We start from the raw sequence: 17,482 nt of genomic DNA, 5'->3' as shown, positions 1-17,482 counted from the left end.
GATTAGCAATGAAAATAAATTGAGTAGTTGTGAAATGTCATCTTTATAAAAAATTCGAATTGGTAACATATAATGATATTAAGACTCTATTATAAATCTCAATCATTTAGATCTATTTAGACCTATTAAGTGATTATTAAAAAATGCACTTAATGATTGGGATATGAATGATTAGCATTCACAGCTACCTAAAAAATAAACTCACTCAATGATTAATATCGTATTAATTAAAATTCATACATTGATTAAGTATAAACATTGATTAAGTATAAACAGAGAGTAAGATCTTTGAAAGCATTAGTTAAAAGAGAAAAAGCCATTCAAATTATGCCATGGATATCGTAATGCAAACTCTAATCTTTTGTAATTTTTGTTACGATTTTACTGACCGCTAGATTATACTTTAGATTCAAACGCCTGCTTGTAAGTTATTAAAAAAAAAAAAATACCGGAATATATATAGCCAAGATTATAATTTATAACGATAAAATTTAAAACTATTAGCTATTGGACTGACGTTGTGCTTGATAATGAAGTCACAAGACAGTGCAGTGTGGTCGTAATCGTATCGCCAAATGGAACTCTTTGCCTTTTCTATTCTGTCCAGAGAAAAACAGAAAGAAAAAACAAAACAAATTATTAATTTAACTATAAGCATCTTATTTTCGAATTTTCCATCTGGTAAATTTGAGTAAAATTAATCAAATAAATTTTAAAAAGTACGTTCTTCTTGTTAGATTCCCATTAGCTCCCAATTCTTAGGCCTGTCATATTCTCTGAAAAACAAACCTATCCCAACAGAAAGCATTATTCTTTGCAAGTAAAAAAAAAAAGAAAAAAGAATGCATTATTATTGGATAAAACTTATAAAATGCTTCTGCATATTTTGTACTTTTTAATTTATGAAATTGGTGTCAGCAACTGTTACAGGACCATATTCAATAGTTGAAATGTATCAATCATGTGACGAATGATAATTTCTTCATATCTGGCATCAATTTTGTTCACTTCCCCCTTATACTCTACAAAAAAACAATCTTCTCTGCCCATTTTGAGGACCTCTTAGTTCAGATTCAGAAGCAACTTTTAATTTGGACACTTCTCAAGTTTTCTCCTTTTCTCTCTCCTTATCTTTCACACTTAACTAATTATATTTTTTTTCTTATCCCATTGTTGTTAGATCTAGTATTAAACTACGATGATTTGCCGATGTAGGACTCATTTGAGGGGAAACGCAAGTTTTTCATACTAAAGCTCGAATTCAAAACTTCTGATTAAGAGAGGAGCAGTCCATTTGTTGCGCCAAGTGGTTGTAATCATATCGATTGCCCCTCAAAAAGTTGCCTTTTTACTCCATATGACTGTTTTCTACAAATTGTACTGAGCAATCAATGCTAATAACCCTTTTCCTCAGTTGTACTCTTTCATTACATGGATACATTTTACAGCATATATTTATACTGTTTTGCAAATAATTTATATGGAGTAGTACTATTTTATCACTTTCTTTTATATAGATTTTGGCTCTTAAATGTAATAACGCCAAACCCCATTTTAGTTTACCCTTCTTTTTCTTGATTCATTTTTGGCATTCTCGCTTTCACACCCTCTTTCTCTTGACCATTAATGGTACCAAGTTCTTGAATCACTGAAAGTTGGATTCTTTGTTGGATTAACCCATTAAAGAACTGTACTTTTGGTAGTAAATCTCAATAGGGTTACATTGACCATATTCCCTTCATTTTATTAACTATTCTTGGTAGCAAAGATTTGATTTTTGATCTGTTTGATTTGGTTTTTTGGGTTTTTCCTTTCTGTTTTACTTGTGTGATTGAACCCTTCTTGAAGAGCCAACTTCATACATGTTGGTGTGAAAGTTGTTAGCTGTATTTTTTCTTCTTAATCTGTAAATTGGGAGAAAGAAAGAAAGCCCTTTTGCTAGATTTCCTTTGTGAAATCTTGAAGTTCTTGAATTTGGTGTTTTTTACCTGGTAATGCTTATTGAAGATTTGGGGTATGGCTACTTTAGTACCTGGTGTTTTATTGAAGCTTCTTCAGCATATGAACACAGATGTGAAAGTTGCTGGTGAGCACAGGTCATCTTTATTACAAGTGGTTAGCATTGTGCCAGCATTAGCAGGTGGTGAGCTTTTTCCAAACCAAGGTTTTTACCTAAAGGTATCAGATTCTTCTCATGCCACTTATGTATCTTTGCCTGATGAACATGATGATCTTATTTTAAGTGATAAGATTCAATTAGGTCAGTTTATTCATGTTGAAAGGCTTGAAGCTGCCTCACCTGTGCCTATCCTTAGAGGGGTTAGGCCGGTCCCCGGTCGACACCCTTGTGTTGGTACTCCTGAAGATATAGTAGCAACTCATTCTTTAGGGTTCCTCAATAACAATGGAGATAAAACTAGGTCACCCTCAAAAGCATTAGGCAATAGTCATGGTGGGGTGAAAGACAGTAAAGCTGCAGTTTCTAGATCAAATACTAGTGGTACCAAAGAGGAAAAAGTGGAAAAGAAGAAGCCTATTTTGACTTGGTCGAAGTCTCACTTATCGAAGTTAGCATTAAATGTATCTGAGAAGAAGGATTCCATAACGAGAGTGAAATCTTCTGGTAGCTCAAGATCAATACCGACTTCGCCTACAAGTTGTTATTCATTACCAACGTCTTTTGAGAAGTTTTCGAATGGGGTTAAGCAACAAGCAAAGGTTAAGGGCTTGGATCGATTGGAGAAAGCAACAACTAAACCTGGATTGGGGAAGTCAAGTTCTATTCGTGGGGCGAGTCCAACACCGAAAAGAGTGATGGGTGGGAATCCGTTGAAGAATTATCTTCAAGGGCTTGAATTGGAGCCTAAAGCCTTGAGGAAAAGCTGGGAAGGGAATATGGATTTGAAGAGTAGAGAGAGTCCCAGATTGAGGGTCAACAAGCATGATTTGAAGCCTGAACCGAGGAGCACGTCTGTAAGTATTTTGTTCTCTGCCTTGCTATAAAAAGTCTCTGATGGTTTCGGTATTGGGTTAAACTGAATAAAACGTATATCCACTTTTCCTTTTATGCTTCAAGGCATAGGCTATGGTTGACTTGTAACAATTTGAAGTGAAATTTGATCAATTAAATTGTCATCTAACTATTTGACTCTGTTGCCTTTAATAGATTTTGGTACTCTTTATCTGAATGTTTTGATGGTGCAGGTTCCAAGAAAATCAATTAGTGAAAAATTGACAAGTAAAGAAGATAACCGGGGAATACTTGCAAAATCATCCAAAGAGGAAAATAAGGCTCATACATCGCTAAAGAAGACTTCCACAAACGGAGAGCCTGTTGATGCTGATAAATCAAGTAAGCAGAAAACATCCAAGGGAAAAAAGCTGCCCGGGGAGGCCAATAATGGCTTACAAGACTTGGTCAAAGTTGCTGTTAGTAATAGAATTTTAGCAGATGGAAATGTTGCCTGGTCTTCACTCCCATCTTCTCTTGCAAAGATTGGAAAGGTGTGACAGTCTGAACTCTGAAGTGCTTGCATTCTTTACAGCTTGGTGGCTTCTCCATTTTGTCCTAAAGCGTTATTCGTGTATATTGCATCTACAACCATTAGCATTAAAGACAGTTCTAACCATGATAATGCAATTTCTATCACGTTTATATGCTATGGTTTCAGAGTTAAGTTTGCATAGTATCTGTACTGTTTAGTGACTTTAGTCACATATTTCTGAAAGGCATTTTCCATTTTCCCACTTTTTCTAGTCACCTGATAGTCCTGTAGTTTAAAGGTTTTTTATTTTGAGTAGGCAGGTGCAGCCGATGTATTTGCTTATGACATCTTTTCTTATTGGATCATTAAAGTGCATCATCGGACTGTTACCTTTATCAAAATAAATAAAAAAGTGCATTATCGGAGATCGGAGTATTTATTTAATCTCTGAAAAATATTATTTCATGTTATAGGAAGTCATGAGGCACAGAGATGCTGCACAGATAGCAGCCATTGAGGCTATGCAGGTGGCTTCGGCTACTGAAAGCTTACTCAGATGTCTAAGGTATTCCTGCTTCTTTTTTCCCTTTTTTTTTTTTTTTTTTTTTTTTTGGTAAGCAGGAATTTAAGGTATTTCCTTTTTTTTTTAGTGGCATAGTAAAAGGTGAATTCTAAGTGCTGTAATCAGTTTATCCACTTCAAGTTAAGACCCTTGAGCTAGGCCTCTGTCTGTGTGTGTGTGTGTATTGATAAGGTAATATTTATTGGTGTTGTGGGGAGAAAGGGGTAAATCTTTTTCTGAACAGAAAAAAAGTGATAGGGGGTTACTTCCTTGATGTTGGATAAGTTTGCAATTTTGTACATTAAACTGTCTGAAATGACTATACAATGAGTAACTGAAAGAATCTTGAGCCTGACACTGTCATATGATATGGATATGCAATTATGGTGTAGCATTGAATGGGATTATGTGCATTAAACTTGATAATCTTATTATCGTGTTGCTGTTTTTAGTTGCCTGTTCCGATATTGTTTGTGGGAGGTAAACTGGACAATAGAATTGTTAAGATTAACAACCTTACCTGAATATACCCTCTTTCGGGTAAGAACAGTTCACTGTCAATTTCTCATTTTGTATTTCTTGCCTAAAATACAAAGAATGAACAATCTTGTCACATATCATAGGGGTGAGAGACTAGTTTCCAAAAGGGACTATCAGGTGTCTATTTATGGTTCGACGACTTCAACTGTAAATTCCTCAACTAGCTTATTTTCATCTATTCAGCAACCTACTCATTGGGTATAGGTTATAGCTTCAGTTCATATGCGTGATTTTGGTCCTCCAGTTTAGGATATTGACTCTAAGCAGGACAGTTGGCATGCAACTGGATGAGCCAGACTGTATTAATACTCTGTATGTTTCTATTGAAAATGTTAGGAGGATTGATTAGGTTAAGCCAATGAAATCCTGCCTTAGAACTGATTCTTTTATACTTGCTGTTTTAGTCTCAGTAGTCCTGTTACCTATTGAAAAAAAGAAGTCAATGTTCCGATGTTTCCTTCACTTTTCAGTACTTCAGCTTAAGAATAAGGAAAAAATAATTGCCCGATCAAGAAAATAGGGGGAAGATCGCCTTATCATGACATCAAAATCCATACTTATTCGTGGTAGATTTTGACGAAAATGGTTTAGTTTTCTAATGGCTCATCTGTGAGATCTGGTTTGATCATATTGATCGGTTAATTCTTCCTTCAAAAGGTGTTCATAATGACTTCCTGAGACATGAACTTTTCTGTCCATGCCCATGTATTTCAGAGTCAGTTCAAATAGAATTTTATTTTCCCTTCTATGAAGTTGGATAGCACCTCAGGTGGGATACTCTGATGGTTAAGATGTCACAATTATGGTTTCGCCACCTTCGTCACATTTGAATGCATGCTTGAATCCTGTAAAAAAATTAATTTCCTTGTATTTGGTGGCAATTGCCAAAAGTGAGAATTCCCTTTTACTCCTTATTAATGGTGAAATGGGTGCAGGGGTAGACAGCCCTTTGAAATGTGTCTCGCTGGATTTATACTCCAAATATAACGAAGTTTTCTTGTTATTGAATGAGAAAAGAGACCTCCCTAAGAACTTTTGCCTTGCAATTTTCAGTAATATTTTCTGGTTTGATCTTTGTGTCTACAATTTCTATTTTACATGTTAGTCCTGTAAAACTGGAGTTGATATCTATAAATTTCTTGTTTCATGCTAGCAATTGCATTTTCTCAATCAGGGTGCTTGAAATCTGACATGAATAGATTTTAAAGAAAGACGATATGGGATAAATATATTTTGATTTTCATGCCCTTGAATGTTTTTTTATCAATAATGTAAATGTCTGTTTTCCAAAATTAGAAGGAATTCACCATTACTTAATATTGCTGTGGGTTTCTTGACTGAGTCATGTTGAACTTTTTGTGACAACTGATAATCATGTTGAGAAGGTTTTATTTCCAATCGGAAATACTGAAAAGAGGTAAAAGAAGGGACGGAAGAATGCAATCCAGCCGATTCCAGTTTTCACCTACTAATTGCAGACCATACCATTTTTAAGTTACTAATCTTTAACAAAAAGGAAGGAATACTCCCTGCTAGCAACCAATGGGCCCTTCCAGCCAATAATGCTCGTTGGTTATCCAACGGAAGTGCCAGGAAGGGATAAGGTTTCAGCTGGGTGTGGGGAAACATGTTGGAGGAAGGGATTGTTCTGTTTGCTCTGCATCTTTTTGACTGATTAGCAATTTAAATCAAATTGTGTGGGTTTAAGGATTACTTTGCCATTCTAGGCAAACAGTGGACCATGGTTCTGTTTAGTGTTTATTTTCAACTTTCAAACAGTGGTATCTCTATAGTTTGTTAGTTCATGAGAGCATTAACTAAAGTTATCCTTTTATTATGCAAACCAACAACTGCTGAATGCTTAATTTCATTTGTTCAGCACATATTCTGAGTTGAGCTCCTCGGCAAAGGAAGATAATGCACAGCCTGCTGTTGAGCAGTTCTTGGCGCTGCATGCGAGTTTGAAGAATGTTCACCTTGTTGGTGATACTTTATCCAAGACCATATCAGCTGCTGGTTCAGAATCAGATCAGGAAGAAACCCCATCTGAAGAAGCACTCAAGGTTGTTTCAGAAAAACGGAAACAAGCGACTCTATGGGTCAATGCTGCATTGGCTACCAATCTGTCATCATTCTCAGTGTATAGTAAAAAAGCAACTTCAAGTCCAACTGCTCCTTCAGCTCCCTCGCCAAGCTCAAAGACTAATGCTTTAAATCAACCTATGCTAGTCCTTGACAACTCAACCAAAAATACACTTGCAAAAACTCAACCCAAACCCCGCCCGACAGTCAGTTCTAAGATTCAGTCAGGATCTCAACGGCGCTTAACAGATGGGGTATCTGCTAATCAGAAGCCCAAATCTCCCCCTCCAGCGGATTGGGTCAAAGGAGATGGTCTTGAAGAGGCCGTTGACTTAGCTGAGATGTTGCGAGTGGCGTCCCAAGATTGGTTCCTGGGATTTGTAGAAAGATTCTTGGATGCTGACGTGGATGCCTCAGCTTTATCAGATAATGGTCAAATAGCCGGCATGTTATCCCAGCTGAAGAGTGTGAACGACTGGTTAGATGAGATTGGATCTAGCAAGGATGATGAAAGTCCCAAAATTGATTCTGAGACCATCGATAGGATAAGAAAGAAGATCTATGAATATCTTCTCACTCATGTGGAATCTGCTGCAGCAGCTCTTGGTGGTGGTGGTGGTGGTGGCGGCGGCTCACAAGTGTCACCAACAATAGAAACCAAAACAAGAAAATGAGTTTGATTGCATAATGCATACTACTAGCAACTCACCTTTCATATGTGAAGCATGCTCCAATAGCCCTTCAACCGCCAAGTGGTTAAAAGAGCTGAAAGTTTTAGGATGTGTATAGATTCTAAAATTGGTTGAGGTAGATTAGTTTAGTAAATATATTGTGCAGACAGGGAATTACGTGAAGTTCAAGATTTCCTTTCTTCTTTACCCGGAAACCTTTTCTTATAAATTATGAATAGCTTAAATTCTTGAGTATATACTGATGTGATGTTCTGGGGAAAAGGGAAGATGTCCTTTCTCCTTACCTTGAACGAGTGACTATGAACTTGTTACTGAAATTAACCTTATAGTTCATTATAACATTTTGCATCCGTGTGGAATCAGCTGAAGTAGAAAGCTGTGGCCTTGTTGGCATTTCGAAAATCAGCTTTCATTCACAAGTTTCTTTCATGATCTGGCTAGAAATGATTAAGGGACCATAGAGGATGAACAGTTCTCGGTTTTGTGGAAGACTTGACAGTGCTGTTTGAATCTTATGGAGTATCACATTTGTTATTTTAAAATTTAGTTTTATGATATACTTATTATGCCAAAATTTCCCAACATATCGTGTGCTTGGGTTGGTTAAACAAGTAGCAAAGATGTGTTTGACTTGTTGAGTTGTTTAATTTCATTACAGCTTATACGCTTGAGATTGAGGCATAATAGTTGTTGTAGTACTAATAAAAGATTAACTTCAGATCATGTTCCATGTTCTCATTTTTCTTTTAACAACCATATGACAAATGAGACAATGGAGTAGCAGATAACATATTAAAGTGATCATACATTGAAGATACGATTGAGAAGTTCCTAATGGTTTCTCAGTGGTAGACAAATATAATATATGCATATGCAGCTATACATATGGCAGTAATAATCTTGGAAATTGCAGGATGATTGGCCAGACAAAACCACATCTTGTTAAAATCTGGTGGATGAGTGACTGCAAGATTGTTCAATTGGAACTGGAGGATCTGAGAAAGAGCCACTGAGAATGGACTTGGCTAACCAGACATTTGCAGCATCTGTGTAGTGTATCCCATCCCAGCTAATGTACTTTGTGGGATCACTACTTGCTTTCCCATGTTCTGTGCCATTTACTATAGCTGTCTGCCCACATGCAACTTCAGTGCCATTGTTGTACCATCCACAGCAGAATTTCAATGAGTCTCCAAAACCTGTTTGCCCATCAAAATATCTACTTTAATTACCAGTTGTACATATTTTTCCGGAGTTTAAATTCAATGATATTATACACGGGCGGAATAAGAAGTTATGGATACGGGTTCGGCTGAACCCAATAGCTTTTGCTCAAATAGTATATTTGTGTTAAAAATCATTAAATATATACAAATATTAACCGTAGAACCCAATTATTAACACTTGAAGTCGTCGTTCTAAATCCAGAACCCATAAAGTTAAAATCCTGGTTTCGCCTTTGATTATACAATCAGCTTACTCATGAAGGTAAATCTCTATGATAATTATTGATAATTGGTAACCTGATAAAAATGGTTACTAATTAGTACATTAGGTTAAATCGTTGATAGTATAAAAAGAAATTTGCCTGTGTTAGTAGTATATGCAACTTCCAATCCTTTTTACTTGAAAGAGAGCCTTGGAGCAACAATAAAGTTGTCCCGCATGATCTAGAGGTCAGGAGCTCATTCGTATACTTAGTCACTAATGCTCGCGTCAAGGACGGGCTGCTCCTACGTTGCCACTTCTAGGAAGAAATTAACATAGGTTATGTTTGGTTCTTTTTTGAACCATTCAAGAGTAGCAGAGTTTATTAACAAAGTAATAGAAAAACAGAAGTAATTAGTACCTTCTTTCTTGGCAGAGCTAATTAATTGATACTTAGCTGAATAAATATCAACATAAGTAAATGCAGCATGAGGGAGCTCTGCTCTTAAGTGTGATATCCTGTCCTTGAGTTGCTTGTTGAACTCACGAGCCACCTTGTTTTGGTTCTCTATGCACCCAATGGCATCTAAGCCCTGAGGCTTCAATGGGTAATCTATCACACTATAGGGCAAACATCCAATGGGACCAGTATTGTGGATCCAGAAATTCAGAGCCCCTTCATTGTAAAGTTGCTGCACAAATCATAAGATATGAGGAAAAAAAAGAGAACCAACAGTCAACAATAACAACTATACTTCAGTCTCAAACAAGTTGACGTCAGGTATATGAATAATCACCGCTCACTTAAGCTTTGTTCATATCATCATCAAAGAACCATTAGTAAAAAAACTGTGTCTCCCAAATGTGTAATATCTAAGGCAAACCCCACTTAGATAAAACGCAAAAAGATGTTAGGTTTATACAAAAGCAAGCCTTAGGTTCTAATGACGCATTTTAAAGATGTAGAGGGGCGGTAGGCTAAAACTGATAATATCACTAGTGAGATTAGCTGTTACAAAATGATTACCTTTGATTTAGGAGGGAGAGTCGTCCCGCTATAGGAGGGGCTCTCCTTTTTCGATGGGATAAACTTCCAGTTCCAGACAGGGCGGAGCTACAGTTCTATTTATGAAACTGGCAGAATTCATTAACTTTGGTCTAGACCCAATATATCTGTTTATAGATCTACTTACTATATTTTACTCAGAACCCAATAAACTGTTCTTTTTATAATCCAGAACCTTAAACCTAAAATCCTAACTCCTCCTCCAGTTCCAGAGGCTGCATTATTGATGCGATTGTAAGAAATTTCCAGAAGAAAAAAGAACATACATGAATGGCTTGAGTAAAGTTGTCTAAGATGTGTGGAATGGATGCTCTGACTTGTGCTTCATGGGTATGTTGAAAACCATAGGAAAGGTCGTTTTGTCCAATGTCAAATGTGTAAAGTGCCTTTGAGAAATCTTCTGGCTTTGGAATGTTGACTTTGTAGGAAGACCACTTTGAGTTTGAAACTGCATGAATAATAATATCAATGATATATACACTCATTCTAAGTAATTTGGATGGGAGACGTAAAGAAAAAGGAAATTATGGCAACTCACTTCGTAAATCACTAAGCAAAATAGTACGTTTCTTGAATTGTAGAAATTGAGAAATCTGAAGACCAAGGTAAAAAGGACTGTAACCACCAGGGAGTATAGATGAGCCTGCCGTTGCAAAATTTGCACCATTCCTAAAATCTGCACTGATCGAATCTAAGTAGGCACTCAAGTACTGCAACTCCAACCTGTCCGCTGCACACCAGAAAAATAACCAACCACGAATTCTCTTGTTATGAGTCCGTTCAAGATATAACTACTATTGTATGTTCTTTGGATTCCAGCAATAATATGTGTATGGACAGTGTAAAGATTTGATTCTTACACTATTATTGTACTTTAATTTGTTGTAACAGGTTAAAACTTATCACTTACTAGCTTTTCAAGTGACCTGATTATGTAACTACCTTACTAATTATTAAAAAGGACATCTGATGCACTAATCTCTCGCTATGCACGAGGTTTGAGAAAGATCCATACCACATCGAATCTACGTTGTCTTACCTTGCGATTATGCAAGAGGCTGTTTCAGCGACTTGAACCTGTGACCTTCCAGGCGGCAACTTTTATTTGCGCCAAGGTCCCTTTCTTAGGTGGACTAATAGCATAACATATTTTAAGCGATCTAATTATGTAATTTTTTTAGTGATCGTAAAAATAATGGGTAACCCACACTATTCTCTCTCTGTGCGGTCCTGCAAAAAGCTGTACCACTTGGATTTGCAAGAGGTTGTTTCAATACTTGAATTTGTGACCTTCTGATTAAATGACAACAACTTTTATCGTTGCACCAAAGCTCCTTTTTTTAGGTAATTTAAACTATCAAACTCTAGAAGCTAAATGGGGGGGGGGGGGGGGGTTAGTACCTATGAGGTCTATGATGAGACGACCATCGCACACTCTCCCAACGGGCCTGCCAAAAAAAGTCTGACCATTGGGCGGGGGCACCTCTTTGAATGCTGCTGATTTTCCACCAGTGTCCGAATTCGAGTCACCGAAATTATATATTGCAGGAAAACTACACTTTTTCTCTTTTTTGCCATGATCATTAGTACTAATTTCTCCAAAAACCAATCCCAAGTATAATAATAACAATAATACTAATTTCCTCATGTCCTCCATTGTACACTTGGCTTTAGGATTTTGGAAGAAACTCCTTCTCTTCAAGTTTATATAACACTTGAGTGGTACAGAATAGCAACTAATTAACAAAAGCTTGCTACTTACATGAAAGCTAAGGCAATTTGGATTCTTATGATGAATATACATACAATGTCTAGGCTCTTTGTACCATTAAATTATGTATTCTGCCTGTCTTTATATGATGCCGACTATATACATCTCTTCAATCTGTGTTAATGTCTGTCCATTCTTGCCTCTCTTGACAGACGTGTATAACATTTATAATTTTCACATAATGTCCAAAAGTAAACTCCTAATAGCAGTGGTCGGCATAATTGTCAATTATTAATATGGATGTCCTTAAATAGAACACAGCAATGGAGAGAAGTACCTGATAGATGAGATTATCCAATAGACAGTGAACAGTCAGTCGTGTGTAATTCCATGAATCCTATTAAACATTCACTTAATGATTCTCAAATAAGATGAACTACGTACAATTCATAAGGAATTTAGCGACCTTTTTTGGCTTGTTATTAGTTAAACGATTTTAACCTGAAATATCGACTATACCAAAGTGGGAAAGAATATCTTGATATGGAATTTAAAAGAAAAAAGAGAGCACAACGACTCAATGAACAAAGATCCAAGAAAGCACACATACTAGAACGTAAAATTCAGTGCGCGAACATGCATTTTCCCCTTTTTCTTTCTCAAGTTATAATTACAAAGTTACCGAAATCATAAAGGTAGAAACATCTACATTCCATATATAGAAGAAGCTCTTTTCGCGATATGTTCTCAATTCACCTTTACAGTTTCTGAATGATAGTAGTAAGTTGCAGACGATAGCTGCAAAACATCCTCAGCACAACTGTTTCTCTTTTGACTCTCAACAAGTGAACATAATGTTAAGTAAATGTACTCAGTGACTAACTTTATCACTTTTTACCGAGTCCATCTATTCTGCCAGCGACGGTTCTTTCTCTTGTTCAACCTCCACGGGCTCTAACTTCTCTGTTTTTCCATCTTCCTTTGGAATAATAACACCATAACCCCCTTCTTTTCGTCTGTAAAGAATGTTAATCTCACCTGCAGCATGGCATAAAAATCATAAACCAAATAAAACGGAAAATTACCATTGAAGCAGTCAGAAAATTGCTTATGAAGATTTAAAGTCATTTCTCAGTACCAGTTTCCTCATTCCGGAAACCATAGAAGTCATGGTCAACGTTTTCCAGCTGTTCAATTGCTTCAGTGACACTTAAAGGTGGCATGTCAAAGAACTTCTTGCGAACAATCTGAAAGAAAATGTGAAACGAAGAGACAGCTTGCTTTAAACATACATAGCAGAGTTGCAGAAATATTAGGCAAAGACCCAATAAACTTGTATCTGAAACATTACTAACCATTAGAATGGTTGTTTATAACAACAACAACATACCTAGTGTGATCCCACAAGTGGGGTTTGGGGACACCATTAGAATAGTTGTTTATACTCATTTAAGCGAATTCAGTAAATCTTGACAATCAGATCAATAATCTCAAGCAAGGATTTCAGGGGTGAAGTCTGCCAACGACTTGGTGTATCATTTAGTATTGAGTGAGTGAGGAAGCCATTAAGGCATTTAAATCAGATATTAAGAATATCTTGCTACAGCATGAGCAACTCAGTTTGGGTTGAATAAAGACAGGCATTTGATAGGCAGGGGGAGGATTTCAACTTTCAAGTTTCTAAGGGGCAGCTAGAGCTCTAACTTCATTATAAAAAATGCCTAACCAATAGCTGAAAGGCTAATGGACTTTTTAGACCTATATAGCAGGAAGACGAAAACTTCCAAAATTACCAGAGGCAATAGTTGCTTTCAAGGTGAAAAGGCCAGTTTTGGAGAAAGGCCACTGCAGATAGCGAGTTGCCGATTCCAGAAATGATCAGGTCCCCCAAATAAGGTTCAACCCAGTTACTAATGTTCAACCCAGTTACTAATGACTTTGGGAAGTTTGAAACTTATGACAAATAAAACAAATGGAAAAAGTTTGGAGCGGAAAATTTCCTATAACGCGGTTGTTGGTAATTATCAACAAATCCTAGGACGAATGATAAAAACAGAACGGAAAAAGGCGTTTCATACAAGGAAACACTTATAGATAAAGGACAGCCTTATTGTATCTGCTATGGATATTAAACCTGTAAATTAAATAACATTGTAATTGGAAAGATGAACCTAAGGTACATGGCTCAGTGTTCAGTAAATGGACCAAATGAAAAAGGGAGCCCTTGGGAGATAAATGGACCGATGCATCTGCTATCACATACCTTAAGACCATGAACTGGCATTCCTAACAATTAGAATTATGCATCTCTAAACACTTCTTTTTCCTTTAGCATAATTCATTACATCATATTCTTTTTCCTGTAAGTTATTTTATACTGCTACCCTCATCGAGGCACATGCTCGAAGATTCATACTGCTATAAAGGCCACCAAATCTTAATTTCTAAATGATATTTCAAATGCTTTCTAGGTGAACCATCTTTGCCATAAAATTTAAAAGCTTTTTCTCCCTTTAAAAAGGAGGGATTGAAGATTATAATCATACCTCCACAACAGCTACCAGTCCTTTCCCTTCAAGCACTAATCTAAAGACTGGAATTAAAATTAAACAAATTGACACATGAAATGAACTTTTTATTAACATCCTCGGTTGTGATACACAAATGCTATTCCACCCTTCAGTTCTAAGTCTACTCCAGTATCAAACATCAAACAAAAAGATGATAACCATCTTATATATCATCGTACAATCAGATGTCTTTTTCTTCTATACTCTATAGTACTCTATACGTATCATGGAAGAAGAATAGGACAAAAGCTGTTGCTAGGAATTCAATCAAGTCAAAGTTAAAAAACCATGTCAGACTAGCAGTAACCAATATATTGAGTTCAAGAAGAATATTTGGCAAAACATATAAGTTCAGAGACAACCTCATTAATAAGGCCCTCGCTTTTGTCATCTTCAACTTCTTCCTCTTGGGGAAGTGTTTCCAGATCCTCTGGAACTACCATCATCTCAGGGTCCCTGACTTTCAGCCTATCGAAGCCCTTCATGTGCCGACCATGGTCTGAATCCTTCTCCTTAATTTTCCGCAATTTTCTCTGTATAATTGATGATACCATATCTATACTTCCATAGACTGACTCCCCATCTTCCTCTGCACGAATCACTCCATGCCTTTTCGTAAATAAAGTTACCTATAGTTCAGGAAAGCCCGTTAAGTATATTTTGAACAATAAGAACAATAGAAGAAACCCATTATCATAAAACTCAAGTTTTAGGTGCACACTTCACATCTTCGAATTTTTGGGCCTTTTCCAAGCTCTCCACCTCGAACAGACAGCCTAACATCCACTTCCCTGACGAGATGGCTGTGCTTTTGAACTGCCTTACCCAACTTCTCTTCCACATAACTCTTCACACCAGGTGTTAACTGTAGTTGCACCACAACAATAAGTGACCACTTTTCACATCCACGAACACGTTTAAGCAAGGAAACAATTTCCATTTGAACAATTAATCTACTAAGACTTCTCGTTGCATTGTGAACTAACTATTATATTTTAATCTCAATTTAGGCATTAAACTCTTTTTCCAACCTAATTGGGACTGAGGCCAAGTAGTAGTTATTGTTAAGCATAACCTCATTGACTTCGTCACTCCATTTAAGCTCATCTAAGACCCACTGTTTTCAAAATAAAAATAAAATGTACTGGAAGTTATCCAAAATTTTCTACTGCCTTATAAATCTCGTACAAGACTAGAATACTCCTAGAAACTGTAGGATCTAATCTTTTTTTTTTCACTAACATGATAAAAATATAAGCCCAACAAACTGGTATGTCATTTCTTCCATTGTATTTTGCTAGGTCTGTATGTATTCCAAGAGATAGTAGATCCGATAAAATTAGAACGATATAGAGACATCAGATTCTTTAATTTACATACTTAAAAGGCTAAGGAATTACTAATAAGTCATAATCTTTTTTTTTTATATATAATTAACAATAATTACTCCTAAAATATAAGGAAACTAGCTAAATAGCAATAGTGTAATGAATCAGGTAAAGAGGAGTAGATTGAAAATCAATTATGGAAACGACTGAGCATAGTTGATATGAAGTTGAGTTAAGCATATAACAAAAGGAGCAAGGAAGAGAGTAGGGAATGTTACATCAAGGTTTTTGCCTTGAAGAATGAGTTTAACGGAAGAGAGAGGACCATCCCAAGACATTCGAATCCCCATGGATTTTGTCACCTTCACAGCAACATTAATCTCATTCTTCTTGAAACCTGAATTTAAAAATCCTGAACTGCCTGCTGACAATATCAGCGACAAATTTGGAGTAGTAGTTGAAGAAGAAGAAGAGTAGGATGAGGAACCAGGTGGGTAACCATGGAAACAGTGAAAAGTTGAGGGGGAAATTGAAAGAGCCGACATTGTTGTATATTTCTGAGTCAACAATGAATTGATTTAAGGAGTAAAATTGTCAAGTGGGGTTGATGAATTTGAGTTACTAGTATTATTTTGTGGGTGGGTTCTTGATTAAAGATTCCAACTTTGCTAAGTAGAAGAGAGTAGATAATAGGGACTGAAGAAGAATAGCGTTATCCGATATGAGATGATGATGGTTGACACGTGACATCTGCATGATTTGTAAGAATTATTATGGTCCCCATTCGACCAATTTCATTTCTCATATGTATCCTTGTTGATGACGTGTCAGGAGACGTCAAAATGGATAATATTGATTGTCATACCCATCTAATGAGGGTACAGCCCATCCTTGATTTTTTCATTTGCAACTTTCTCATTTAATTTTCTTGTTTGGGACTGTTTCACATCAAGGGGCTAGTGAAATTCACTAAGAAAAAGAAAAAGTCAGTGTTCATATTTGCCTCTTCAATGGTAAAAATGGATTGACCAACCTATTTCTCAAGTTATTTGGTCACATTGGGCCTCACAATTTTCGTAAGAGATCTGATTTGATTTATTTTGTGCATGAGTTATTCGTCTAGTATCATGCCTCGTTAGAGGCCGTCTAATCTATTACTACCATAATATTTCCTTCGTTCCATTTTATGTGACAATATTTGATTGAATTTATAGTTTAAGAATGTAAGATACACTTCAGAAAGTTATGATCTAAAAGATGTTATAGTCAATTGTTTGATTAAAGATCATGTCATTAAGTATATAATTGGAAGATTATTAAATTGTTTTAAAAAAAAATTAAAGTATCATTCTCTTTGGACGGACCAAAAAGAAATGTCCGTTATGTAAAATGTTATATTTCCTTGATAATTACCTCAAATGCAATTACATAAGTTCTTGTTCAAACACCAGCATAAACATGTTGATTCTACTCCTCTACTAGATCTTTCTATGATTATATATCATCCAATTAGGGGCCCTGTAATCAACTGATACATGGAAACATTAATTGGATCATTCGGATTCTTCACCAATCAGTGCCCAGAGGCCGGACATCCGTTACCTTTTGTTGCCTATTAGATTGTCTGTTCTTTTGAGTTGTTGCATGGTTTCAATTGATAGAAGGCTCCTTTAATTTCCTTATAGAATAATGAACCTCTTAGAAAGATTTAACAATTCAAAGGACAGTAATATATATATCCTGTCAATAGCTAAAAGGTCCTCTATTTGCTTGCTACATGCTAAGATAATACAACTTAAATATGAAGCATGAAAGCAGCAGGGTTGTAGATAGTGGTATTCTTTTGCGCATGCCACTAATGGCAAATTACCTCTAAAATTTTACAAATTCAAACAAAATTCAAGTTTGAGCAAAAAAATTGAATTTCCATAAGAACGGAGTTGTCAATAGTTGAATTTTGGATATTGTTTAGCAAATACTATAAAGCATTTCGAAAGGAATGACCTGTTTTAATGTTC

General features: G+C 36.1%; 3 protein-coding genes across 3 annotated transcripts; 1 reads left to right on the top strand and 2 right to left on the bottom strand.

Moving 5' to 3' along the window:
- The first annotated feature begins 1,290 nt into the window (after positions 1 to 1,290).
- On the top strand, positions 1,291 to 7,720 carry LOC132052579 (uncharacterized). The gene is made up of 4 exons (XM_059444181.1): positions 1,291 to 2,973; positions 3,205 to 3,504; positions 3,959 to 4,050; positions 6,467 to 7,720. The coding sequence occupies exons 1-4, from the start codon at positions 2,017 to 2,019 to the stop codon at positions 7,341 to 7,343; spliced, it is 2,226 nt and encodes a 741-aa protein (XP_059300164.1). The 5' UTR covers positions 1,291 to 2,016; the 3' UTR covers positions 7,344 to 7,720.
- Positions 7,721 to 8,139: 419 nt separating this feature from the next.
- Positions 8,140 to 12,019, bottom strand: LOC132052581 (GDSL esterase/lipase At3g27950-like). Its single transcript, XM_059444183.1, has 5 exons — positions 11,257 to 12,019; positions 10,394 to 10,585; positions 10,122 to 10,303; positions 9,211 to 9,481; positions 8,140 to 8,560 (listed from the first exon to the last, which is right to left on the bottom strand). Exons 1-5 carry the CDS (start codon positions 11,657 to 11,659, stop codon positions 8,304 to 8,306), a joined length of 1,305 nt encoding a protein of 434 aa, XP_059300166.1. The 5' UTR covers positions 11,660 to 12,019; the 3' UTR covers positions 8,140 to 8,303.
- A 138-nt stretch (positions 12,020 to 12,157) lies between these two features.
- Positions 12,158 to 16,173, bottom strand: LOC132052580 (ribosome-binding factor PSRP1, chloroplastic). Its single transcript, XM_059444182.1, has 5 exons — positions 15,743 to 16,173; positions 14,858 to 15,001; positions 14,499 to 14,765; positions 12,705 to 12,813; positions 12,158 to 12,604 (listed from the first exon to the last, which is right to left on the bottom strand). The coding sequence occupies exons 1-5, from the start codon at positions 16,007 to 16,009 to the stop codon at positions 12,474 to 12,476; spliced, it is 918 nt and encodes a 305-aa protein (XP_059300165.1). The 5' UTR covers positions 16,010 to 16,173; the 3' UTR covers positions 12,158 to 12,473.
- Between the last annotated feature and the right edge of the window lie 1,309 nt (positions 16,174 to 17,482).

The sequence above is a fragment of the Lycium ferocissimum genome, chromosome 4 (genome assembly GCF_029784015.1).
Source record: "Lycium ferocissimum isolate CSIRO_LF1 chromosome 4, AGI_CSIRO_Lferr_CH_V1, whole genome shotgun sequence".
In the NCBI taxonomy this organism is placed as follows: domain Eukaryota; kingdom Viridiplantae; phylum Streptophyta; class Magnoliopsida; order Solanales; family Solanaceae; genus Lycium; species Lycium ferocissimum.
This window is presented reverse-complemented; position numbering and strand designations above follow the sequence as displayed.

What these genes read in the sequence shown, in the direction of transcription:
- LOC132052579 (XM_059444181.1), top strand. Translation starts at nt 2,017, where the DNA reads ATGGCTACTTTAGTACCTGGTGTTTTATTGAAGCTTCTTCAGCATATG. An exon ending in CTGAACCGAGGAGCACGTCT is followed by an intron (nt 2,974 to 3,204) that starts GTAAGTATTTTG and finishes TTGATGGTGCAG; the next exon opens with GTTCCAAGAAAATCAATTAG. An exon ending in AGCTTACTCAGATGTCTAAG is followed by an intron (nt 4,051 to 6,466) that starts GTATTCCTGCTT and finishes TCATTTGTTCAG; the next exon opens with CACATATTCTGAGTTGAGCT.
- LOC132052581 (XM_059444183.1), bottom strand. Translation starts at nt 11,659, where the DNA reads ATGTATATTCATCATAAGAATCCAAATTGCCTTAGCTTTCATGTAAGT. An exon ending in TCTCATCATAGACCTCATAG is followed by an intron (nt 10,586 to 11,256) that starts GTACTAACCCCC and finishes TCTGGTGTGCAG; the next exon opens with CGGACAGGTTGGAGTTGCAG. An exon ending in TAGCTCTGCCAAGAAAGAAG is followed by an intron (nt 8,561 to 9,210) that starts GTACTAATTACT and finishes ATGGGCAAACAG; the next exon opens with GTTTTGGAGACTCATTGAAA.
- LOC132052580 (XM_059444182.1), bottom strand. Translation starts at nt 16,009, where the DNA reads ATGTCGGCTCTTTCAATTTCCCCCTCAACTTTTCACTGTTTCCATGGT. An exon ending in TTCAAGGCAAAAACCTTGAT is followed by an intron (nt 15,002 to 15,742) that starts GTAACATTCCCT and finishes GTGCAACTACAG; the next exon opens with TTAACACCTGGTGTGAAGAG. An exon ending in CAAAAATTCGAAGATGTGAA is followed by an intron (nt 14,766 to 14,857) that starts GTGTGCACCTAA and finishes CCTGAACTATAG; the next exon opens with GTAACTTTATTTACGAAAAG.